General features: G+C 74.7%; 5 protein-coding genes across 8 annotated transcripts; 3 read left to right on the top strand and 2 right to left on the bottom strand.

The window, feature by feature from the left end:
* Positions 1–1,630: 1,630 nt before the first annotated feature.
* Positions 1,631–3,374, top strand: CGREF1 (cell growth regulator with EF-hand domain 1; the record flags this gene model as incomplete). Its single annotated transcript, XM_082305520.1, has 5 exons — positions 1,631–1,719; positions 2,174–2,218; positions 2,538–2,608; positions 2,692–2,816; positions 2,898–3,374. The coding sequence occupies 5 exons, from the start codon at positions 1,631–1,633 to the stop codon at positions 3,372–3,374; spliced, it is 807 nt and encodes a 268-aa protein (XP_082161646.1).
* Positions 3,375–3,626: 252 nt separating this feature from the next.
* Positions 3,627–6,369, bottom strand: KHK (ketohexokinase). Of its 4 annotated transcripts, XM_082306207.1 has the most exons (9): positions 6,234–6,369; positions 6,041–6,157; positions 5,805–5,939; positions 5,632–5,766; positions 4,965–5,037; positions 4,747–4,893; positions 4,220–4,308; positions 3,984–4,141; positions 3,627–3,843 (listed from the first exon to the last, which is right to left on the bottom strand). In XM_082306207.1, exons 1-9 carry the CDS (start codon positions 6,359–6,361, stop codon positions 3,758–3,760), a joined length of 1,068 nt encoding a protein of 355 aa, XP_082162333.1. In that variant the 5' UTR covers positions 6,362–6,369; the 3' UTR covers positions 3,627–3,757. The 4 variants fall into 4 exon arrangements, with proteins under 4 accessions (XP_082162333.1, XP_082162331.1, XP_082162330.1 ...); XM_082306205.1 differs by lacking the exon at positions 5,632–5,766; XM_082306204.1 differs by lacking the exon at positions 5,805–5,939.
* A 1,681-nt stretch (positions 6,370–8,050) lies between these two features.
* Positions 8,051–12,976, top strand: LOC309587402 (cGMP-dependent protein kinase 1-like; the record flags this gene model as incomplete). Its single annotated transcript, XM_082305519.1, has 18 exons — positions 8,051–8,232; positions 8,305–8,471; positions 8,787–8,900; positions 8,970–9,075; positions 9,632–9,695; positions 9,874–9,951; positions 10,071–10,159; positions 10,261–10,326; positions 10,422–10,469; positions 11,173–11,311; positions 11,406–11,536; positions 11,648–11,737; positions 11,831–11,972; positions 12,083–12,246; positions 12,314–12,430; positions 12,612–12,674; positions 12,743–12,818; positions 12,890–12,976. The coding sequence occupies 18 exons, from the start codon at positions 8,051–8,053 to the stop codon at positions 12,974–12,976; spliced, it is 1,923 nt and encodes a 640-aa protein (XP_082161645.1).
* A 225-nt stretch (positions 12,977–13,201) lies between these two features.
* On the bottom strand, positions 13,202–20,976 carry EMILIN1 (elastin microfibril interfacer 1). The gene is made up of 8 exons (XM_082305929.1): positions 20,689–20,976; positions 18,160–18,285; positions 17,189–17,397; positions 15,255–17,108; positions 14,619–14,726; positions 14,479–14,496; positions 14,067–14,201; positions 13,202–13,742 (listed from the first exon to the last, which is right to left on the bottom strand). Exons 1-8 carry the CDS (start codon positions 20,859–20,861, stop codon positions 13,411–13,413), a joined length of 2,955 nt encoding a protein of 984 aa, XP_082162055.1. The 5' UTR covers positions 20,862–20,976; the 3' UTR covers positions 13,202–13,410.
* Positions 20,977–23,192: 2,216 nt separating this feature from the next.
* On the top strand, positions 23,193–23,891 carry OST4 (oligosaccharyltransferase complex subunit 4, non-catalytic). Its single transcript, XM_082306878.1, has 2 exons — positions 23,193–23,266; positions 23,463–23,891. The coding sequence occupies exon 2, from the start codon at positions 23,464–23,466 to the stop codon at positions 23,575–23,577; it is 114 nt and encodes a 37-aa protein (XP_082163004.1). The 5' UTR covers positions 23,193–23,266; position 23,463; the 3' UTR covers positions 23,578–23,891.
* The last annotated feature ends 35 nt before the right edge of the window (positions 23,892–23,926 follow it).

The raw sequence follows: 23,926 nt of genomic DNA, 5'->3' as shown, positions 1-23,926 counted from the left end.
GGCGGCCGTGGCTACCGGCAGCCCCGCCGCCCGTACCCGCCGCCCCGGCTGGTTCAGCACCCGCATCCTGTGGCGCAGCCGGTCACGGGCGGCCGCGCCGCCATCCCGGCCTGGCCCCGGTGCGGCGGCTGCCCGTACCGGCCCGGGGAGACGCCCGCGGGCAGCAGCGGGGCCCGCGGGTACCGGTGCTTGAGGCGGGCGACGGCCGCCCCCAGCTCCCGGGCGCTGCTGGCGCAGAAGGCCCGGGAGCGGCGCTGGGGGCGGGTGCTGCCCCGCCCGTGCCGGGGCCCCGGGGGTCTCGCCCGGCAGCGGCTCCTCGCCCCGGCGGCCCCGGCGGTGAGGGGGCGGCGCCGGGCCCGGGGTGGCCCCGCCCCCGAGGGTGGCTCCGCCCCCAGCACAGCTCCCCGCGGTGGCCCCGCCCCGAAGCGGGCGCGTGTGGCGCCGGCGGCCATCTTTGAGGCGGGCGCGGGGCGCCGGTTAACCCCTGCGCTGCCGGCGGGGGCGGGCGGAGCCGCCCCGGGGCGCGGCGGGCGGCGGCGGAGCCCCCCGGGCAGGGAGGGGCCCGGCGGGCGGGGCTGGGGGGGCCCGGCAGGGGCCGGGGCTGGTACCGGTGGCGGTGCCGGTGCGGGGGGACGTGGCGGCTACGTGGCCCGGGGCGGGGCGGGCGGCACCGAGCGGCGCCGGGACGCGAGACCGGGGCCGGGTGAGTGGGCACCGGGGGCTCCGGGGGCTCCGGGCTGCGGGGGGCGTTTGGGGAGGGCGGGTGCGCTGTGTGTCAGCGTGCGTGCAGTGTGAGCAGCGTGAGCAGTGTGTGCAGTGTGAGCATCATGAGCAGTGTGAGCAGTGCGTGGAGTGTGAGCAGCGTGAGCAGTGCGAGCAGTGCGTGCAGTGAGCCGTGTATGCAGTGAGCAGAGCAGTGTGTGCAGTGTGAGTGGTGCGAGCAGCGTGAGCAGTGTGCACCGTGTGCAATGAGCAGTGTGTGCAGCGTGAGCACCCTGAGCAGTGTGTTCAGTGAGCACCGTGAGCAGCATCTGCAGTGGGCAGTGCGCACTGTGTGCAGTGAGCAGTGTGTGCAGTGTGAGCACCGTGAACAGTGTTCAGTGAGCAGTGTGAGCAGTGCGTGCACTGTGTGCAGTGAGCAGTGTGTGCAGCAAGAGCGCCGTGAGCAGTGCATTCAGTGAGCAGCGTGAGCAACGTGTGCAGTGTGCACTGTGAGCAGTGCATGCAGTGCGAGCAGCGTGAGCAGTGCATGCAGTGTGAGCAGTGCATGCAGTGCGTGCAGTGTGAGCACGGTGAGCAGTGTGTTCAGTGAGCAGCGTGAGCAGCGTGTGCGGTGTGCACTGTGAGCAGTGTGAGCAGCGTGAGCAGCGCGTGCAGTGCGTGCGATGCGCGGTGCGGGCCGTGCCCCGCAGGGTCCCCGCGCCCGCCGCTGCCTGCGTGTCCCCGCCGCGCTGGCGCCCGCGGACTCCCCGGAGCTCCCCGCCCCCGCGGGCGCTGCTGCCGCCGGGACGCGGGGCCGGGGGGGCCGGGCACCCCGGCGCAGGCAGGGCCGCAAGCAGGGTCTCCCCCCCCCGCCCAGCCGGGGGTGCCCACCCTGCCCCTCTCGCCCGGCTGCAGCCCAGGGCGCGGGATGGGGAACCTGCGGGCGGCCCCGCTGCTGCTGCTGCTGCTGCTGCTGGGCCCCGCGGTGCGGGCCGCCCCCAGGGCTGGGGGGCACAGGTACGGGGGGGTGCATGGGTATGGGGGGGAACACAGTTGGGGGGGTGCATATGGGTATGGGGGGGCAGAAGCACGGGGGGTGCATGGGTATGGGGGGCACAGGTACGGGGGGGTGCATGGGTATGGGGGGGGCACGGGGAGGAGGTGCATGGGTATGGGGAGGGGCGCAGGTGTGGTTTGGGTGCAGGTGAGCGCCTGGGCAGGGGGGGGTTTGCACAGGTGCGGGGGGGGTGCATGGGTGCGGGGGACTGCACGGGCGTGGCTGTGAGTGGGCGCGGGGGTCCGGGGGGTGCACGGTCAGGGACGGGGCTCGAGGGCACAGGGGTGCATGCAGGGCTGTGGGTGGTGGGGATGTGGTGTGGGGCACTGCGGGGACGCCAGGCCGGGGCAGGCAGCCCCCCCTCGCTGCCCCCCACCCAGGGGCACAGGTAACCCCCCCCCCCCTCCTGGCCAGGCCTGAGACCCTCGACCTGCTGAGCCCGGAGCTGCCCACGCTGCCGTGAGTCCCTGCCCCTTGGGGAGCCCTGCGGCACCGGGCCCTGCACCCCTGGCCCGGGGGCTGCGCATCGGGGGGTCACCCAGCGGGGGGGAGATGGGGGGGACACGGGCAGTGCCCGGCGGGCTGTGGGGCAGGGTGGTCCCAGGGACCGCTGCAGGGCAGAGCAGCCCCGGGGCTGGCTGTGGGGCTGGCTGTGGGGCAGGCCATGGGGCAGGGTGGTCCCGGGGACAGCTGCAGGGCAGAGCAGCCCTGGGGCTGGCTGTGGGGCTGGCTGTGGGGCAGGGTGGTGCGTGCCCACCCCCAGCCCCGCCACCCCCAGGCTGCTGCAGAGCGCGGTGCGGAGCCTGGGGCTACCGGAGCGGGACGCGGAGGCCATGACGCGCGAGCAGGGTAAGGCTGTGTGGCGGCGGGGGCCGGGGGTCCGGCAGGGGCAGGGATGCAGCCCTGGCTCCACGGCACCCTGTGCCCCGCAGCCCTGCTCTACCTCTTCGTGCTGCACGACCATGACCGGAGCGGGCACCTGGATGGGCTGGAGCTGCTGCAGCTGCTGGGCACGGTGCTGGCGCAGCGGGACGGGGGGCACCCGGACCCCGAAGTGGTAGGTCCCACAGGCACGGCCCCAGCACCCCACGGAGCCCCCGGGCCAGGCCCTCACCCCGTCCCCACTCTGTCCCCACAGGTGGCCGCGCTGGTGGACCGAGCCCTGGAGCGGCAGGACCTGAGCGGGGACGGGCTGCTCAACCCCCCCGAGCTGCTGCTCTTGCCCGGCCCAGGCCAGGGACCCCCGGGGCAGCCCCTCCTGCAGCCGCCCGGGGAGCTGCTGGCAGGGGCCGGGGCTGCGCCCGGGGGGGACTTGGGAGTGAGCGGCCCAGCACATGGCCCGGCAGAGGGGCAGGCAGCCCCCCAGGCTGGAGCCCCCCAGGCTGGAGCCATGGAGGCAGAGGAAGCCCCCCAGGCTGGAGCCCCCCAGGCTGGAGCCCTCGAGGTGGAAGAAGCCCCCCAGGCTGGAGCCCCCCAGGCTGGAGCCATCGAGGCGGAGGAAGCCCCCAAGGGAGAAGCCCCCGACGCTGGAGCCATGGAGGCAGAGGAAGCCCCCCAGGCTGGAGCCCCCGAGGGGGAGGCAGCCCCAGTTTGGGGGGACCCCGGGGAGGGGTAGGGGGTGGGGGGCTGTGGGCAGGGCTGTGCCAGCCCCACAGGGGCTGTGGGGGGGGGCGATGCCCCAGCTGCTCCCTGCCCCGCTCGCGGCACATGGTAGTGGGGGATCCCCGCGCCCCCCAGCCTGAGGTGGGGCTGGGGAGGACAGTGGGGCCGGGGCCGCGGTTGCCTCTGTAACGCGGCGGGACGGAGAAATACAGGCGCTGCTGCGGCCACTCGCCTGGGCTGTGGTCACTGCGGCCCCGCGGTCGCTGCGGCCCCCAGCTGGGGCGAGGGGCCGGGCAGGGCCTCGGGGGCAGCGCGGGGCTTTATTGGCAGCGGAGTGGGGGGTGTGGGGGGCGGCATGCCCCAGGGGCGGGGGGCTCCTGGCACGGGGCGCCCGGCTCAGACGATGCCGTCGAAGCCCTGGACCCCACATTTCCTGCCTGCGATCTGGCAGCCGAAGGTGAGGGCGTCCTGCACGCTCTTCCCTGGGGAACGGGCGCCTCGTCAGCCCCGCCAGGCCAAGGGGGCTGAGCTGAGCCCGGCTGTGCCGGGCTGGTCCGAGCTGTGCCATGGCCATGCCAGGCTGTGCCGTGCCATGGCCATGCTGTGCCGTGGCCGTGCCCACCTTGCGAGAGCGCGAAGATGACGGCGGCATTGAAGGTGTCCCCGGCCCCCAGTGTGTCCACGAGGGTCTCTGGCGGGAAGGCGTCCGAGTGCACCAGCTCCCCGTCGGGCCCCATGGCGTCGGCCCCCTCCTCGGCCCAGGCGCAGATCAGTGTGGCCCTGGGGGGGGGGTGAGGGGGAGGTGGGTGTGGGGTGCGGCCGTGCCCCCCCGCCCCGCACCCTCCCGCATCCCCGTACCCCGGCTGCACGCGGCTGCGCAGCCCCCGCACCGCCTCGGGGGCCGACCGGTACCCGAAGTGCCGGGCCACGTCCTTGCTGATGAACACCTGCGGGAGAGGGGCTGGGACGGGGGCGACAGCCCCGGCCCCCCAGCCATGCTGTGACCCCAGACCCCCCCTGCTCCCCCAGACCCCCACTGCGCCCCCCCAGACCCTCGCTGCACCCCCGCACCCCCCCTGCGCCCCCAGACCCCTCCTGTGCCCCCGCAGACCTCCTGCGCCCCCAGACCCCTCCTGCGCCCCCCCAGACCCCCGCTGCACCCCCAGATCCCCGCCGCCACCCCAGACCCTCGCTGCACCCCCGCACCCCCCCTGCGCCCCCAGACCCCTCCTGTGCCCCCCCAGACCTCCTGCGCCCCCAGACCCCAACCACGCAGTGCTGCACCCCCCGTACCCCGACCCCCCCCATCCCTGCACCCCCCGCCCCGTGCCGGTAGCCCCGCCCCCTCCCCGGTGGCCCCGCCCCCCGGTGGCCCCGCCCCGCACCACGTGCCCCAGGCCCATCAGCGGCAGCAGCTCCTCCCGGGGCTTCTCCACCTCCACCGAGGTCCGGACCCGCTCGGCCGCCGGCCGGGCCCGGTTGTGCTCCTCCACCCGCCGAATCATCGCCGCCTGCTCCACCGCGTTCCGGGCCTGCGGGCACGCACCGCCTGGCACCGGCACCGGCACTGGCCGCCCAGGGGGGCCCCTGGCCCCGGGCTCACCTCCCAGTGGATCCACTTGTACTGGGAGAGGTCGACGCGCTCGAAGTCGCGGGCGGTCACGTCGGGGAGGTCCCTGCGGGGCGGGGGTCAGGCGGGGCAGGGGAACCCCTGGCCGCAGCGCGGGGTGGCCCTGGGTGACCCCGGCCGGGGGCGAAGGGCAGCGCTGGGGGTGGCACCACCCAGTGAGTCATTAACGGCAGCGCGGCCGGACCCTGAGACGGACTCAAAGGGCAGCACGGCGACGGCCCGGCTGGGGCTGCCGGAGCCAGAGGGGTCGGCGATGCCCGACGGCCCCCTCTGTCAGCCCGTGTGAGCACGGCCGGCCTGCTACTGGGCACCGGGCAGCTGCCACACGCAGTGCGGGGTGACCCATGGCACCGTGCCGGCTGTCCCGTGCACCAGAGCACACGGCCACATGGCAGTGCCGCCGCCAAGCGCAGCCGCGGCACAGGGGGAACTGATCAGGGGCTGCAGGGACAATTGGCAGTGATTGTGTGTGCGGAATTACAGGGAATCACCCAAAGCGGCAGGCGGTACCCCGGCAGGCAGCGCCAGGCCGGCGCCGGCAGAGCCTCGGGGTGGCCCTGGGCGCCCGGCTCGGCCAGGGCGGAGGCAGGGAGAGGGCTGCTGCCCGCCGGGCGGTTGGGGCCGGGGCTGGCGCCCTTACGTGTCGTAGAGCACGATGGTCCGGGAGCCGCTGGCGGCGCTGACGACGCAGCAGGCGCAGGGCACGTCCCCGCGGGGCTGCCAGGCCACGTGCGACGCGTCCACGCCGCGGCGCCGGAAATCCGCCGCAATGAAACTTGGGGGACAGAGAGCGGGGTGAGGGGCCCCACGCACCCGCTGGCGTGCAGGATGGTGCGGGTGCCCCGGCTGGCGCTGACGACGACGACGGAGGCGGGCAGGCGGCCGTCGGGCTGCGGCACCGCGTGGCCCGCGTCCACCCCGTAGCGCCGCATGTCGGCCAGGACGAAGCTGCCGGCGGGAAGAGACGCGGAGGGGCCGGCGGGGGCGTCAGGGCGGGGGCGGCCCCGGGCCCCCCCGGCAGCCCGGCCCCCCCGGGCCCCCCCACTTACTCGGCGGCGGGGCCAGGGGCCAGCGAGCCCATGAAGGCGCAGGGGGCTCCCAGCAGCGCCAGCACCGTGCAGGAGTTGGAGGCGTTCCCGCCCCGCTGCCACCGCTGCGACAGGCACCTGCAAGGCCGCGGGCCGTGGGCACCGGGCCGGCCCCGGGAGCGGCCCCGGGAGCGGCCCCCCGGCCCGGCGGTACCTGGTGTCGGAGTCCTCGGCGGGGTAGGCCTCCGCCACGCTGATGATGTCCAGGCACACCAGCCCCACGCACAGGATCCGCTTCTCCCCCGCGGGGCCGGGGTCCCGCCGGGCCGCCCCCGCCGCCATGCTGGGCCCGCTCCGCTCCGCTCGGCCCCGCCACCGGCCCCGGCCCCGGCCCCGCCGCAGCCAATCAGGGCCCGCCCCCGCCGCGCCCCCCTCACGGCGCGGCCAATCGGAGCCCGTCGCCGCGCCGCTCCCTTCCCGGGGGCGGGGCGAAGGAAGGGCGGGGCCACTCGGGGCCCGCCCCCGTGGGCCACGCCCCCGCCTCATCTCGCGCATGCGCAGAACCGCCAGGGGCCGGGGCACGCGCGCCGCTCACCCGCACGCAGGCGCGCTGCGCGTGCGCGTTGGGCATTCCCCCCCTTGCATCCCCGTGCACACCCACCCGTGCACACCCACCCCCGTGCACACCCAGCCGTGCACATTCCGCCCCGTGCACACCCCACCCCGTGCACACCCGGCCCCGTGCACACTCCCCTCTGTGCACACCTCCCGCTTGCACACGCACCCCCCCGTGCACACCCCCCCCGTGCACACCCCCCCGTGCATACACACCCCGTGCACACCCCACCTTGCACACCCTCCCCCGTGCATACACACACCTGTGCATATGCACCCGTGCACACCCCCCTTGCCCACCCCACCTCGTGCACACTCCCCCTTGCACACCCCCCTTGCACACCCCCCTTGCACACCCCCCGTGCCCGCGGCTGCAGCCCCTGTAGGCCCCATAGGCCGGCCACAGGCAGCACCCACGGCCGGGGGGCAGTGAGGGGGCAGCAGGGGGGCCGGGGGGTCCGGGACCCATCAGCCCTGGGGGCCCTGGGGGAGCCGGACCGGGCACGGCTGGGGCCGGGGGTGCCATGGCGGGGGGTGCCGGGGGGCGAGGACACGGCTGGGGCAGCCGGGGGCACCTGTGCGGCCCAGAAACACCACAGGGTGTTGGGGGGGCCCCTCACCCCACAGCCCCCACAAGCACGGGGCGCAGGGCTGGGTGCAGGCTGGGTGCAGGTCGGGGCGCAGGGCTGCGAGCAGGCGCAGGCGTGGGTGGGCACGTGCTGGGCGCAGGCACGGGAGCGCCGCTGGGCAGGTTAATGTGTCACCGGGCCAGGGGGACAGCGGCGGGAGCGGGAGCAGTGGCACAGGTAGGCGGCCGGGCGCGGGATGGGGAGCGGGGCTGAGCCCGGGGCCACCGGCAGCAGCCGCGGCCCAGGGTGCCCGGCTGGACGGGACTGGTCACCGCGTCCTTGCGCCGTGCCGGGGGGCTGCGCCAAGGCCCCTCCGCGCTCCCTCGTGCCGGCGGCACAACCTTTGCACGGGGCAGGGAGCGCCCGGGCACGGCACCCATGGGAGCCTGCACCCACCTCGCTGCGGGGCCGCGGCTGGGGCAGGCCCTGCCGGCAGCTGCGCGGGGCTGGGCCCCCAGCTGGGGACCCCTCCTGCCCGTGCTGGGGCCCTGCCTGCGCCGGGGCCCTGCCCGCGCTGCCCCCGCAGCTGCTGGGGCCAAGGACTGGGGGTACGGTAGGGGCTGAGTGCCTGGCACCACCGGGTCCTGGGCGTTCCTGGCCATGCCGCACCCAACCGCGCCGTGCCAGGCCCACCTGCGCCACGCTGTGCTGGGCAGCGCAGAGCCAAGGCCGCAGCACTGTGCTGGCCCGGCTGCGCCGTGGGGGGCTGTGGCAGGGTGCTGCCGTGCTGCTCGCTGCCCACCTGCCCGCACCTCCAGAGTGCTGGGAGCGGTCACGGTGCACGAGGATGGACGAGCGGCTGCGGGAGCTGCGGCTACAGGAGGAGAGGACCTTCCTGCGGAGCATGGCGCGGGAGGAGGCCGCGGAGCAGCCTCCCGGCCGGCGGGACAGCCGGGCGCCGGCCATTGTCCCGGAGCCCCTCGCCAGCGACGCCGCCCTCTGCGTGCCCAACAGCCCCAAGTCACACAGGTAGCCGGCGGGGTGGGGGGCCGCAGGGCCGGGGGGGCCGGCGCTGCCCTGCCTGCGTCCCCGCACCCCCAGGGACCTCAGCCTGATCGCCGAGGCGGTGGGACGCAGCCAGTTCCTGCGGCGCCTGGGCGAGGGCTGCCCCGAGGCGCTGGCCCAGAGCTTCACCCCGGTCTGGCACGGCCCCGGCGACACCGTGCTGGCCGAGGGCGCCGAGGGCACCGCCATGTACATCGTGGCAGGTGAGAGCGTGGCACCGGCACGCGTGGGGGTCATGCATGTGTGTGCAGGCGTGTGTGCGCCTGTGCCCGCTTGCAGGTGTGCATTGGGGTGAGCTCGTCTGCCACGCGTGCCGGTGCGTGTTGGGCTGCCACACGTGTGTGTGCCTTTGCACACACGCATGTGCGTGTACTGGGTGTTCACCCACTGCAGGGGATGCACCACCCCTGTGCACGGGGCAGGTGCAGGGCACCCCAGCCGCAGGGCAGTTCCGTGTGCACACACGTGCGTGTGTGCGTGCATGCGCGTGCGATGCTGCAGGCCGTGTCTCTCTGCAGAGGGGCAGCTCAGTGTGAGCCAGCGGGGCCGGCAGCTCCGCACGCTGGGGCCGGGTGACGTCTTCGGGGAGCTGGCCATCCTCTACCACTGCAAGCGCACCGCCACCGTGCGGGGTAAGGGCAGCCCCTGCCCCACGGGCCCTGTGTCACCCCCAGCCCCCCGCTGACGCCCCTCTGCCGCAGCGCTCGGCCCCGTGCGCCTCTGGGCCATCGACAGGCAGCGGTACCGCGCCATCGCCACCAGCAACGCCAAGCAGAGACGAGCTGAGATCCTGGGCTCCCTGCGGATGTGAGTGGGGCTCGGCACCCGTGGTGCCCACCGCCCCCGGGCCCCTCACCCTGACCCCCCCAGGGGGTGCCAGCCCCTCCTGCCAGCCCTGGCTGCAGGGTCCCCTCCCAGTCCCAGCCTCATCCTCATCGTCATCCCCATTCCCATCTCATCTCATCCCCATCCCTGTTCCCATCCCTGTTCTCATCCGTGTCCCCATGCCCATTCCCAGCCCCGTCTCATCCCCATCCCCATCCCTGTCTCATGCCCATCCCAATCCCTGTTCCTATCTGATCCCCATTCCCATGCCCATCCCCATGCCCATCTCATCCCCGTTCCCATGCCCAGCCCCACCTCCGCCATATCCCCATCCCTGTCCCCATTCCCAATCCCTGCCCTCATCCCCAGCCCCAGCCCCGTGCTCTCCATCCCCTTCCCCAGCCCTGCCCTGCTCGCTGCCTGTGCTGGGCTCTGGGCTGCAGGGTGCAGGCAGGGCCCAGTCAGGGCAGGGTGCAGGCAGGGTGCAGGCAGGGTGCAGGCAGGCTGCGGGAGCCCAGCCGGCCCCTCTCGCCCGCAGGGTGCACTGGCTGCGGGACCTCTCCGACAGCCACCTCTCCAAGCTGCTGGACGCCATGGAGGAGGTGGGTGGGTGCCCGGGAAGGGTCCCCCTGTGCGGAGTCCTGGGGGTCCCAGGACACGTCCCCATGGGGCCACAGCCTGGGGCTACTGAGATGTGCCGGGGGTGGCGGGTCTGGGACTGGCTCGGGGGGCTGCCTGCCCCCTGCCCACCTGCCTGCCCCGTCCCATCCCTCCCCACAGTGCACCTTCGCGCCAGGCCACGTCATTATCCACGAAGGGGATGAGGGGGAAAACTTCTACATCATCCTGAAGGGAGAGGTGGGTGCAACAGTGCGCACCCCACCGCACCGGGGAGCTCCCCATCCCAGCGAGGGGCAGGGCCGGGCTTTGTGCCCCCCGTCCCCACTCAGCCCCGTCCCCACATCCCCATGCTGCAGGTGCGGGTGAGCCAGCGGGTGGACGGGCAGGAGAAGCCGATCCGTGTCCTGGGCGCCGGCGAGCACTTCGGGGAGATCTCCCTGCTGCAGTGGGTGCCAGCTCACCTGCACCAGCCCCCTGTGCACGCCCCCATGCACACCCCCGTGCCCCCCCATCTCTCGACCCCTGTAACCCCCGGCCTCTGCACAGGAACACACGCCGGACGGCGTCGTGCCAGGCCCAGGGACACGTCACCTGCATCACCGTGGCCAAGGCGTGGGTGTCCCCGCGTTCCACCCCCCCCCCAGCCTGTCCCTGTGGGGGCACGGCCGGGACTCCCCCACCCCGCTGACCCCTCCTCTGCCCCACAGAGACTTCCTCGAGATCATCCCCTTCTGCCCCCAGCAGCTCTCGGAGCCGTGAGTGTCCCTAGAGCGCCCGGGACCCCCGACGCCTCAGGGGACCCCAGGGCAGTGCTCGGCTCCATGGGGAGCCCCAGGAGAAACCCCCAGTGTGGGGGGCCCTGCTCCGGCCAGGCAGCTCGGGTCCTGCTGGCTGGGGGGGCAGGGAGAGGGGGTGGCCGTGGCCTGGGGGGGGGTCTGGGGTGGGGGGGAGCCGGGGGGATGGGTGCAGGGTGGTTGGGGGCAATGGCCTCAGCAGGGAGGTGTCCCCCCACCATGGACCACCCAGCCAAGGGGGCTTTGCTCTGGCCCCACACATGGGGGGGGGTCCCCTCTGTCCCCACACCCTGGGGGCTGTGGGGCTTGGGGGGGCCGTGGGAAGGGGACTGTGCAGGTGCCAGGGGCTGAGTGGGTGCTGGCCCCACGGCCCCCACACCCATGGCTCCTTCCCACCCCAGAAACGCGGCTGAGACAGAGGTGCCAGCTCCAGAGGATCCCGGGCGGTCAGTGCGGGATGGGGATGGGATGGGATGGGATGGGATGCAGTGTCCCCATGGCCCAGCCCGATGGCACCGGGGTCCCCAGGGTCCTGGTGCTGGGGGGTGTGACCCAGCACCGTCCCTGGGGAGCAGCAGGGGGGTCCTGTACCCCAGCAGGGCTGGGGGTTGGCAGCCCCATGGTGCCGGGGTGGGTGCTGCAGGGACATGGTCCACACCGGCAGGGGCTGGGGGTCCCCGAGCCTGCGGCAGCCCCCGGCACCTGTGCGACTGGAGGACCTGGCGGCCGTGCGCTATGAGGAGGGGCAGCGACAGGGCCAGTGTGTTGTCCTGGGCACCGGCGGCTTTGGCAGGGTCGATCTGGTGAGAGCTGGACCCTGTGCGCCCCGCGGCTCCTGGCACCCAGCCCCATCCTGTCCCAGTACCCATCCCGATGCCCACGGCCGCCCACGCCCAGGTGCGGTGCCGGGAGCAGCTCTTTGCGCTGAAGCGGATCCGCAAGGACTGGGTGGTGCGGACGCAGCAGCAGGAGCACGTGCGCACCGAGCGGCGGGTGCTGGCGCGCAGCCACAGCCCCTTCGTCGTGGGGTGAGAGTGGGGGCTGCGGGCACCGGGGGGGCAGCAGGGGGACAGTGCAGGAGTCGGGGCCGTGCGGCTGCTGGTCGTGCCGTGGTCCTGCTGACCCCTCTCCACCGGCAGGTTTTTCGGCACCTTCCGGGACAGGCAGTACGTCTACCTGCTGCTGGAGTTCTGCCAGGGCGGCGAGCTGTGGACCAAGCTGCGTGAGATGTACAGAGCCGGGGCGAGTGCGGGGCCGGGGCGGCAGTGCCGTGCCGTGCCATGCCGTGCCATGCTGTCTGACCACCAGTCCCTGCCATGCAGGCGCTGCTTCGAGGAGCCACTGGCCGTGTTCTGCTGCGCCTGCGTGGTGGAGGGCCTCGAGTACCTGCACAGCCGCGGCATCGTCTACCGCGACCTGAAGCCTGAGAACCTCATGCTGGACCGGCGCGGCTACGTCAAGCTGGTACCGGGGCGGGTGTCCTGGCAGCGCCAGCGCTGCCACAGCAGTGCCCAGGGAGGGGGCGGCAGGGGCTGGGGGGCTGCGTTGGCTGATGATGGCACCGGTGCCCGCAGGTCGACTTTGGCTTCGCCAAGGAGCTGGGGCGGGGGGAAAAGACCTACTCCTTCTGCGGGACCCCCGAGTACCTGGCACCCGAGATGCTGCGCCACGAGGGCCATGACTTTGCCGTCGACTTCTGGATGCTGGGCATCCTTGCCTTCGAGCTGCTGGTGGGCAGGTGAGTGCGTGCCCCTGGGGCCGGCCAAGCCCCCCGTGGCAAGGGCCCACCTACCCGTGCCCCGCAGGCCCCCCTTCCACAGCGCCGACCCCCAGCAGATCTACAGCCGCATCCTGGACGGCGTCTTCTCCTTCCCCACCTTCCTTGGCGAGGCCGCCTGCTCCCTCATCGGCAAGCTCTGCAGGTGCTCGGGGCACCCAGCACGGGGTCCTGCAAGGGCAGGGGGACGGGGGGGTGCTGGGTGCCATGGGGGTGCCCTGGGCGGGGCCGAGGCGTCTTGGGAGGCACTTGGGTGCCCTGGGTGCGTCACTGCACCCCGCTGTGCCTGGGGGTCCCCTGGGCCCATCATTGCACCCCGCTTGCAGGCGCCGTCCGGGGCAGCGCCTGGGGAACACGGCCAGCGGCATCCGCGGCATCAAGAAGCACAGGTGAGGGGGGGGGCGGGGGGGGGGGCCCTGCGCCCCCCCGGCCCCTCCTGCAGCCCCCCGCTCCCCAGGTGGTTTGGGGCCCTGAAGTGGAGGAAGCTCTCGCTGCGGCAGCTGGAGGCGCCCACCCTGCGGCTCATCAAGGAGGTGAGGGGGGGCTCGGGGGGCTGCGGCTGGGGGGCAGGAGGGGCCGGCTCTGACCCCGTGTCCCCACCCAGGGACCCCCCTACGTCAACTTCAAGCGTTTCTCAGTCGACTGGACGCCAGCGGAGGACGAGTTCTCAGGCTGGGATGAGGATTTCTGATGGCAGCGGGACCCCCGGGACCACGGTGGGACCCCCACGCCGCGCTGGCTGGGCCCCCTCCCCACTGCAGCCCTGGGCCGGGGCAATGCCGGGGGCTGCCCTGTGGCCTCACGCTCTCTGGCGCGGGGGTCCCTCCCAGGGCAATAAATTGTGCGTGCAGGGAGGAGCCGGAGTCACGGTTACAAAACCCGGTGCCGCATCTTTATTTCGTGGGGGGCAGTGGGGGGCCGGGGGTGGCGGGGTGGTGTGGGGGGCCAGGGCGGGCGGTGTGGGGTGGGGGTGTGTGGTGGCAGGGGAGCAAAGGGTGGGGGGTGCTGATAAATAACGAGGTGGGGTGGGGGGGGTCCCGCCGGGGTGTGGGGACCCCCCGGCCCAGCTGTGCCCCTGGCTGGCCGGCAGCCCCGTGCCGGGGGGGCGTCCGGGGTCCAGCGGCTCTAGGGCTCCTCGGCGTCGTAAAGCAGGGCCCCACTGAAGACAGTGAGGGGCTCGTCGGGCGCGTGGGCCAGGCGCCCCGAGACCAGGTCCACGCAGAGCGTCTCACCGGCCGCCAGCGGCAGCAGGAGGCTGAAGACGCCGAGCGCCCCGGGGCTGGGCTGCAGCGCTGCCACCGGCTCCTTCTCCAGCCCCTCGGGCTGGAAACCGGCTGAGTCCAGGCGGGCGATGCCCTGGTTGGAGCGCGACAGCACGGCCTCCAGCTTCTCCCCTTTGTGCCCCGTCAGCACCGCACTCACCAGGTACCGCCCGCTCACCGGTGCCGTGAAGGTGCCTGCGGTGGCGGGCAGCGGGCATCAGTGCCGGCAGCCGCCCTGTCCCCAGGGACCCCCGGGACGGGCTCTGCGCCCCCAGGCTCCCCCACTGCACCCCCAGGACGTGCACGGCACCCCCTGAGGACCCCCCATCCCATGGCCACCATCGCACCCCAGGATCGTACTTCACCCATGGCCATGCAGTTCCATCCTGCCCCACAGCCCCTGTTGCAGCCCCATCCCACCCTGCAGCCCCATCCTGCCCTGCAGCCCCCGTTGCAGCCCCATCCCACCCCGCAGCCCCATCCCTGCCCCACGCGTGGCTGTGCTGCACGGGCGCTCACCCGTCTCCGCGTCGTAGGCGCCGCCGTCGTTGAGCAGGACCTGGTCGAAGGGGACGGTGCCCGACTCCGTGCGCTGGGTGCTCAGGGCGGCCGAGAAGGCGATGCGGGGCACGGAGCCCGGCTCCCCCACCTCACCTGGGCACCGTGTCAGGACGGGGCACCCTGGCCCGGCACCCCCTGCCCCCCACGGCACCCCCAGCCCAGCAGCCCCCGGCTCCCCCCCATACCTGCCCCTTTGCTCTGTCCATGCCCCCCGACCACGTCCCCGCCCCGTGCCCCCAGCCCCTCTGCCCCCAGCCATGCCCGTCACCCCAGGCTGCCCTGCCCGGTGCCCAGTGCCCTGCCATGCCCCCACCCCCCCAGCCGCCATTGCAGCCCCCCAGCCCCCCCAGCCCCTGGACCCCAGCCCTACCTCTCTCTCCTGGCAGCCCTAGGAGGGAAGGGGAGGAGGTGGCTGCAGGGCCGGCACGGGGCAGGACCCCGCGACACAGGGTCCAGCCATGCCAGCGCTGCCCCGCTGCGGGGGACAGGGCGCGGGGGGCTGCTCCTTACCGCGGGGGCCCATGGGGCCTTGTTCTCCATCCTTGCCGGGGGGCCCAGCGGGGCCGGCGGGGCCCATCTCACCCATGGGGCCGGCGGGTCCAGGGGGTCCGGGGGGGCCTGAAGGGAGGATGGGGTTAGAGCCGCCCTGGCCCCATAGCCCTTCCCCTCACCCCACAGCCCCACGCTCCCACACCCTGAGCCCCCACGTCCCCATGACTTGTGTCCCCGTATCCCCATAACTGGAGCCCCCACGTCCCCACAGCTTGTGTCCCCACGTCCTCATGCACCACAGACCCATGTCCCCATGCCCTGAGCCCCCACATCCCCATGGCTGGCATCCCCATGTCCCACACCCCACGGCCCCACATCCCCATGGCTTGTGTCCCCATAACTTCAGCCCCCACGTCCCCATGCACTGCAGCCCCATAGCCTGCAGCCTCCTGTGGTCCCGTGTCCCCACACCCCAACACCCCCAATTCCCACAGCTGTGCCCTCAAGCCGCTGCCCCCTGCTTCGCTCTCCGGTGACCCCATGTCCCCACGTCCCCACCGCTGTCCCCAAGCACCGGCCCCGCAGCCCCTTGCCCCCCAGCCCCGTGCCCCTGCCCGCCCCGCGATGCCCCGCGTCCCCGCGCCCCCCGCGCACCGGTGAGGTTCCTCTGGGTCAGGCGCAGCAGCTCCCCGCGCAGGTGCTGCAGGCTGGCGTTGAGGGCACCGAGCCGGTGCGGGAGCTGGGCCTGCAGCGCCTTCTCCAGCAGTGCGGCCTGGGTGCGGGCCGTGCCGTTCAGCTCCCGCACCGCGCCCCACAGCCCCGCCACGTGCCGGCCCAGCCCCTCGCGGACGCCCCGCAGCCCGCCCGCCACGGCCTCCAGCTGCTCGCAGACGCCTTCCAGCTTGGCCACCCGTGGCTCCAGGCCGGCCGGGCAGCCCTCGGCCTGTGTCAGCTCCCGCACCAGCCCCTCCAGCCGCTCCTCGCTCTCGGCCTGCCGTGCCGCCGCCGCCGCTGCCGCCTGGTCCAGCTCGGCCACGATGCGGTCGGTGATGGCGCCCAGCTCGCGCTGCTGGGCGTCCTGCTGGTCCAGGGCGTCCTGCAGCCCCTGCACTGTGGCGTTCAGCCCGCCGAGGGAGAGCAGCGCCGCCGCCAGCTTGCCCCGCAGCTCCCGCAGCTCCGAGGGCGAGGTGCCCCCGAAGACGCCGAACCCCTCCAGCGGCGGCTCCAGCTCTGGCTCCAGCTCCGGCTCCAGCACGGTGGGGCCGGGCTGGGGTGGGCGGCAGGCAGCGGTGCAGGCGTCCACCTCAGCCCACAGCCGCTCCAGCTCCTGGGGCGGCAGCGGGGCGCAGGGCCGGGGGCAGGAGCCGCTGCTCAGCCCCTCCAGCTCAGCCTCCAGCCGCCCCGTCCGGTTGCGGAGCTGCGCCAGCTCCTCCACTGGCTCTCCCCCGGCCTCCAGCTGCCCCAGCCGCCCCGCCAGCCGCCCCAGCGCCTCCCCCTGCGCCCCCAGCAGCTCCCGCAGCTCCCCTGCCTCTGCCCGCAGCCCCCGCAGGGTCCCGGCCAGCCCATCCCCACCGGTCCCCAGGGCCTGGAGCTGCCCCTCGGTGTCCTGCAGCCGCCGCTCCAGCTGCCGGAGGAAGGGGCTGAGCCCGTCCTGCCCATCCCGGCTGCCCGCCGTCGGCTCTGGGGGTGCTGGGCAGGGCTGGCCGCAGCGGGCCAGCAGCCCCTCCAGCTCGGCCAGGCGGGCGCCACGCTGCACCCCGCTCGCTGCCAGCCCCTCAACCGCCCGGCTCAGGTTGGCCAACCGTCCCGGCAGCCCGCTCTGCCATCCCTCTGCCTCGGGGGACCACGGGCCGGCCCGCGAGGCGTTCAGTCGCCCCTCCAGCTCCGTCAGCCGCCGGGCCAGCACTGGCCCCTGCCCACCCGGCCCCGCTGCCGCTGTGGGCAGCCCCTCCAGGCGCCGCTCCAGCTCGGCCAGCCGCCGGTGCAGGTCGTCTGGTGGGGGTGGTGGGGCGGCGGCGGGGGCCAGGCGGCTGCTCAGGCTGCTGATGTGCCGCTGCACTGTCTCCACCGCGTCCCGGTTGCGCTGGTCCACCGAGCCCACGAGCTTCTCCAGTGCCCGCATGCGCTCCCGGTCCTCCGCTGCCTGCCGCCGCAGCCCCTCGGTGCCGGCCATGCAGGCGTCGCAGGCTTCCTGCAGCCGTTGCTCCAGCTCGCGCAGTGCCGTGGCCGCCACTGGGCTCCCCGCCGCCACCGGGCCCTCCCGGCTGCTCTCCTGGCGGTGCAGGCGGCTCTCCAGCTCCTCCAGCCGCCGCTGGACGTGGCTCAGCGCCTCCCGCACCTCGGCGGGGGCAGCTGCGTCGGCTGGCTGCTTGCCCTCCGGGCCACCGTCCGCCACCTTGCGCGGGTGCTCCGGCGGCGGCTCCTGCCCGGCCCGCAGCTCCTCCACCTGCTCGCTCAGCCGCCGCACCTGCTCCTCCAGCCGCCGCACCTTCTCCGCATCCCCGCTGCCTGCACCACACCACATCATCAGGGTCACGGCCCCGCTGGGGCCACCCCGCCGCCGCATCCCCCCTGCCCACCAGCACTACCTTCGCCCCCCAGGCCGCTGAGCGGGTTGCCAAAGCCGGAGAGCGTGGGGCGGCCGGGCCGGGGCCGGGGGCGGCCAGTGGGCAGCGGGGGTGCCGGCGCCGGCCCTTCGGTGCAGTCCTCGCCCGAGTAGCCCTGGCAGCAGCGCCAGGCCAGCTCCGACACCGTCCTCTGGGACACCTTGTAGCGGGGCCGCAGGAAGCTGCGGTACCTGCGGGCAGAGGAGACCCTGGCGCAGCGAGGAGGGGAGATGGGAGCCCCCGGCTGGGCAGTGCGAGCAGATGAGGGGGGTGCTGGGTGGGGGTCCCGGGCGTGGGCAGCGGGGCTGGTCCTGGGGCAGCAGGGGTGGGGGGGAGAGCCCTGCGGGCACACGGCTCCCTGACCGCAGGGCTCCCTGACCGCAGAGCTCCCTGCCTGCACATGGCCCCCTGCCTGCACTGAGCTCCCTGCCCGCACTCTGCTGCCTGCCGGGTCCCCGCTCTTGGGTCGCGCCAAGTGCCGCCAGCCCCGTGTGTGCGGAGGCGTCGGGCAGCGGCTCAGGGCTGGGCAGCCAGGAGCAAAACCAAACACAGGCCTCAGTCTGGCCCCGGCGGCACGGCCAGGCCCCCGCCTGCGCCCAGCCTCTTGCTTAACCGCCGGCGGCCGGAGGGGCTGCCCCTGCCCAGCCCTGCCACCCTGCCGCTGGCATCGCCCCGCGCTGCCGGCCCCACCACCGAGCCGCCAGCCTGGAGACCCACCCTGGGTGTGGGGTGCCAGGGGTCCCGGTATGCGCCTCGCGGGGGTGCCGGCTGGGAGGGGCAGGGGCCGGTCACCCATCCAGCACCACTCCAGGCCGCCCGGCTCTTGCGAAAAAGTAAACACAGCCCCGGGGTGGATAAACACCAGTGGCGGCGGCGGCGGCGGCAGGGGCAGTGGTGGGGCCGCGGCCAGACCCAGCTCTGCTTCGAGCCCCCCCAGCCCCGTCCCCACTTACGCCAGGATGCGGGGGCACTGGAGCTGCCCCCAGCCGCAGGGCTGGTAATCCGGTTTCACGAAGCTCTCGACGCCGTCCTCCACCACGCAGCTCACGCTGCGTGTCACCACGTAGGCACACCAGTTCCTGCGGGAAGGGGTCAGGGCGCCCACCTGGGATGCGTCGTCCCGGCATGCTCCCGGGTACCCTTCCGGCATGCACCAGGCATCCCCCAGCACACACCCAGCATCCCGGTGTCCCCCGGCACACACCGGGCCCCCTGCACGCCCCAGTGCTTGCCCTGCCGGTCCCACCGGTAGCAGCCGTCACAGCCCAGTGCTGTGGGTTAATGGGCCGGATCCTGCCCCATGACGGAGCCCTTTCATCCCTGCTCTGCCCGGCAGCCTGTAGCACCGGGGCCCTTTGCTGAGCCCCGGCAGAGGCCGGCGGCACCGCAGGAGCAGCCGCAGCCCCCGGCCATGGGGCAGCCCCTGGGGAACCCTGCAGGGACGGAGGCTCCGCCTGTGGGGTCCAGGGCGGCCAGGCAGGGTTTGGGGTGCCAGGCACTCTGTCACGCCGTGCTGTGGGGCCCGCACTGCCTGTCCCGGGGATGGGCACCCCACGCCCTGCCCCATCGCTGCCGTGGTCCCCTCTGCACTGGTGGGGCAGAGGCAGCCGGGGCGGCCACCCACTGTGAGGGCTCAGCCACCCCACGGCCACTGCACCCCCTGACCAGGAGTCTGCAAGTGGGAGTCAGCCCCTCCCCGCACCAGAGCGGACAGCGGGGGCAGAGGGACTGTGTCCCTGCGGGGGCACTGCTCCCCCCAGCCCAGCCACATCTGGGATGGACCCCAGCCCCGCAGGCTGCAGGGACCCCAGCCCCACGGCGCGGGACCCCAGCCCAGCCCCACCGGCTGCAGGAACGCCGGCCCCACGGCGTGGGACCCCAGCCCAGCCCCGCTGGCTGCAGGGACCCTGGCGCAGCCTTATATGGTCTGAGCCCAGAGCCCAGAGCCCAGCCCCGTCCCCAGCACCACCAGCCCCACACAGAGCAGCCCCCCGGGCAGCCCCATAGTGAACGGCCCCCCAGACCGCCCGCGGCGGGACCTGGGCCGCACTGTGGTGGGGGCCCACGGAGCTGCGGCCGGTTCCCGTCAGCCCGGCTGGTTCCCCTCAGGCCCCGGCTGGATTCCAGCTCCTCCCCGGGGGCCGCCGGGAATTCCTGCGCCGACCAACGGCCCCCCCTCGCCTCCCTCCTTCCCTTCCCTTCTCTTCCCGGCTGCCCTGTGCCCCCTCAGCCCCACACCCCTGGGACCCCCCAGGCTGCCCTGGGGTCCCACCACCCAGGACCAGGCTTGTCCCCATCCCAGGGATGGGGTGGCATGAGATGGGATGGGACGGAATGAGAGCCCTCGGGAAATGGCAGAGCACAGGGATGGCCCCTCTGCCCCCTGCGCCATGGGGACGGGTCGCTGTGACCCCCCATGCCATGGGGATGGGTCGCTGTGTTCCCCAGCCCGTGGGGAGACCCCGCTGCGCCCCCAAAGCCGCAGGTAAATGCTCAGCCATGTCCATGCCCCACCACAGCGCTGCAGGCCTGGGCCGGGGCCGGGGGGTCCCACCACCCTACCCTGGGCTGCTGGGGCTGCTGTGGGGGTGCTGTGGGGCTGCTGTGGGGCAGCGATGGGGCAGGCGCTGGCTGTGGCCGTGCCGGTGCAGCTCCACCCCACACGGCCACGCTGTTGCGGCGCTGATGTGGCCGCAGCGAGAGCGTGACCCCCAAGCCGACGTGGGGCTGCCCCAGCCCTGCGCCCCCCAAGCTCCCCAACCTGCAGGCACAAGCTGCCCCACGCCGGCCCCACGGCCCCACACTGCCCGTCCCCAGCCCCCAGCTCCCGGCATGGTGCAGGCAGGGATGGGGACCAGGACGGGGACAGGGTGGGACCAGGACGGGGACAGGGTGGGTCCGGGCCCCTCGCCCCCTCCCCGTCTCCGACAGCGCTGACCCTACACCGGGGCACACTGCGCGCGCGCGTGGATGCTGAGACAGGACCAGCCCCGGGATCCCCAGCACCGCGGCACCCAGCCCACACAGCTGCTGGCACCCGCCCGCACCGGGCCCCGTACACGCACCCACCCCTGCGGGGAGCCGAAATTCGCGGGGCGCCTGCTCCCCAGGCTCAGGTCTGCACCCTGCGCCTGAGCCCCGCTGCTGCCCTGCCCAGCGCGCGCCTCCGCGGCCCCGGGTCCGGCCCCTCCACGTGCCCCCGTCCCGGCCCCTCGCGGCCCCCCCGTCCCGCGCCCTCCACGTGCGCCCACCGTCCCCGGCACCCAGCACGGCAGCACCCGCCGCAGAAAGGACCCACCGCCCCTCGCCATGCACCCCAACATGGTGGCACATGCCACTGCCCGGCCGGTGCCAGGGGCCCCATGGCATCGGGGTGGGCGGCTGCACCCTGCTCCCCACGGCGCTCCCGAGCAGCGGAGCCAGCGGTGCTGCCCAGCTGCCTGGGTCCCCTCCCGGCACGGCCCGACGGTCACGGCTCCTACCTGTGCCGGCTGGTGGCCCGGGCAGCGCCGTGGGCCGTGGCGGGGCCCTGCGGGGCCGCGGCCTGACCGGAGCTGAGCGGGGCAGCCCCCCCAGTGTAGAGGCTGTACCTGGGGGGGAAGTTGGCAGCCAGGGCCTGGGCAGCCAGGAGGCACGGCCAGAGCCAGGGGGCCATGCTGGGCAGGTGGCTCGGCGTGGCACAGCTCGGCGTGGCACGGCTCGGCTCGGCACGGCGTGGCTCGGCGGGCACGGCCCAGCTCAGGAGCGCATGGCGCGTCCCGTCGCGGCTCCGTCCCTCCTGGCTCTGTGCGGCTCGGCACGGCACGGCGCGGCTCAGCGGCTCTGCCCTCCCCTCGGCCGCGCCTCGGCCAGCCCCTCGCCGCCAGAGCCGCCCCGGCGCTGCCCAACGATGGGGTCCCCGGGGCCCCCCGCTTCCTGCCCGCCACGGCCCCCTCCCCGGCCCGCGCAGCCCCCGGCGCGCCCCGGCCTCTGCCGGGCACCGCGGCCCCCGCCGGCCCCCGCCCCCGCCGCCCGCACATCTGCTTCTCGTTAGGCCGGGACGCCAGCGAGGACGGGAAGGAGGGACGGGGGAAGCCAGAGAGGCCGGGCAGGGGGCCAGGGCTGCAGGCAGCCAGCGCGGCCGATGCTACCGCAACGCGTCCCCCCGTCCTGCACAGCCACAGCCTTGCTCGGCCACCGCTCCACATGGCACCCTGCTCCGTGCGCAGCCGCGCCCTAGCGCGGCTCCCTGCACCCCGCGCGGCCACGGCCTCCCGCTCCCCGTATGCCCGTGGTCCCCGCGCGGCGGGGCTGGCCCGTGGGGGTCCCCGTCAGGGCTCCCTGGGCCAGGCTGGGGATGCCGCGGTCCCCTGGGCCCCGGTGCTGCCGGCGGGGTGGCCCCTGGCACCGGGCACAGCCAGGGTGGGATGGGGCAGGTCCCTGCCCGCAGCCTGGCCTGGCCCTGCCGGTGCCGCCTGGGGCCTCCTCCAGCCTGACACACGGTAGCCATGCACCTGGCACACGGCATCCGACCCTGCCACGTCCCTGTGTGCCCGTGGCGCCACGTCCCTGTGCCGGGCGCCATGTCCCCACGGCAGCACCGGCGCCCTGTGCTGGTGCTGGTCCAGAGCTGGGCACAGCCCTGCACCCCCGGCCCCGCCCTGACACCGCCAGCACCACACCAGGGACAGCGGGGTTGCCGGGGCGTGGGGACCTGGCGGGGAGCAGGTGGTGACATCACGGCCACCCTGGCCCCACGGCGGGATCGTGGCCACCCTGGCCCTGGGGCTGGCAGTGACACCATGGCTTCCCCAGACCAGCCAGTGATGTAACAGCCTCCCAGTGACATCACACCTTGGCCCCAGCCCCGGGATGACGTCAGGGCCTGGCGCGGCAGTGCGGGAATCCGACGCCTTCTGGGGCTCAGCCAACGCGGGTTAAGCACAAACAGCTGCCGGCAGCTGGGCGGGGGAGGGGGCCTGGGGGAGGGGGCCCTGGAGGGCCGCGGGGGGCCGCGGGGGCCCCAGGGGGGTCCTGGGGGGGCCCTGGGGGGCTGTGGGGGCCGTGGGGCAGGCGCTGCTCAGCCTGGGGCCGCCCTGGGCCCGTGCCAGGGGCTGGCATTGGGGCCGGGGGCGCTGGCCGTGCTGTGCTGTGCCATGCCACACTGTGCGGTGCCACACTGTGCCGTGCCGTGCCGTGCCCCGGGGGCCGCCAGCCAGAGCCAGGGAGGGGACAGTGGGGTCGGGGCCCCGTCCCCAGGGGCCCAGCTCTGTCCCCAGCGCGGGCAGGGGGCACGGGGGGGGCAGGAACCCGGAGGGGAGTTGCTGCTGGGACCCCCTGGCTGTGACCCCTCCTGCACCCACCCCAGCACAGCCCAGTACATCCCAGTATGGCCCAGCACAGCCCAGTAGGGCTCAGTACATCCCAGCCCAGCCCAGTAGGGCCCAGCCCAGCCCAGCAGGGCCCAGTACATCCCAGTATGGCCCAGTACCTCCCAGCACAGCCCAGCAGGGCTCAGTACACCCCCGCCCGCCCCCCCGCAGCGCTCCTCAGCCCCGGCCGCCCCGCGGCTCTGCCCCCCCCCGCCCGCAGCCCCGCCCCGGGCCCGGGCCCGGCCTTGTATGGAGAGGGCGGCGGGGCCGGGGGGCCCGGGGGCTCCATCCCCCCTGCCCGGGGCGGGGCCGCCGGAGCCCCGGGGCGGCACCGGGGCCGTTTCCCAGGGTCCCCCCGCCCCTGCCGCGGGCCCCGGGGGGAGCCGGGCTCTGACGCCGCCGTGGGGCCGGGGCCAGGCCGCGACGTCACTGCGGGCCTGCGGCCAGGGGCTGTGACCTCACTGCCGCCCGGGGCCGGGGCGAGGAGAGCCCCGAGGCAGCCCGTGATGTCAGGCTGTGGCCGGGACCACGCCGTGACGTCACCGCGGAGCCCGAGGCGGCCGTGACGTCGCCTCCCGGGGCCGGGCCGCTCTCCCCAGGCCCCGCCCCGTTGCCATGGCGCCCGGCCCCCCTTCCCCTCCCGCCGTGCCCCGCGGCCGGAAGTCGCGCGCGGCGCAGCGAGACGTGGCGGCAGCGGCGACGGCAGCGCGTGAGCGCGGGGGGGCGACGGCGGGGAACCGGTTCCGTCCCGGGGGGGGGGGGGGGATGGGTCCGGGGTCCCACCCGGGAGCCGGGGTCCCGCTCCGGGGGTCTCGGGGGGGGGGGGCGGGAGGGGGATGCGGGGGCCCGGTCCGGTCCGGTCCGCTCCGGTCCCCCGGCGCGGGCGTGAGCCGTTCCCCCCGCAGGATGATCACGGACGTGCAGCTCGCCATCTTCGCCAACATGCTGGGCGTCTCGCTCTTCCTCCTCGTCGTCCTCTACCACTACGTGGCCGTCAACAACCCCAAGAAGCAGGAGTGATGCTCGCGGACCCGGCACCGGCACCGCCATGGCACCGGCACCGCGCCGCCATGGCACTGGCACCACCACCGCCATGGCACCGGCACTGCACCAGCACTGGCACTGCCATGGCACCGGCACCACCATGACACCGGCACCGCCACCGGCCCCGCTCTCCCTCCTGCCAGGCCGCACCGCGCCACGGCAGCCATGGGGAGCGGGGCCCGGCCGAGCACCCCGGTGCCCCGCCGAGCGCCTGGTGCCCGCGGAGGCGGGAGGCCGCGCTCCTTCCAAAACAACTTTAACGGCAACACGACAATTCCAGACATAAACATTGTGACGTAAAAATGTCTCCTGCCCGCCGCCGGGT

This window comes from Platalea leucorodia, assembly GCF_965183815.1.
Source record: "Platalea leucorodia genome assembly, chromosome: 3".
NCBI lineage: Eukaryota > Metazoa > Chordata > Aves > Pelecaniformes > Threskiornithidae > Platalea > Platalea leucorodia.
This window is presented reverse-complemented; position numbering and strand designations above follow the sequence as displayed.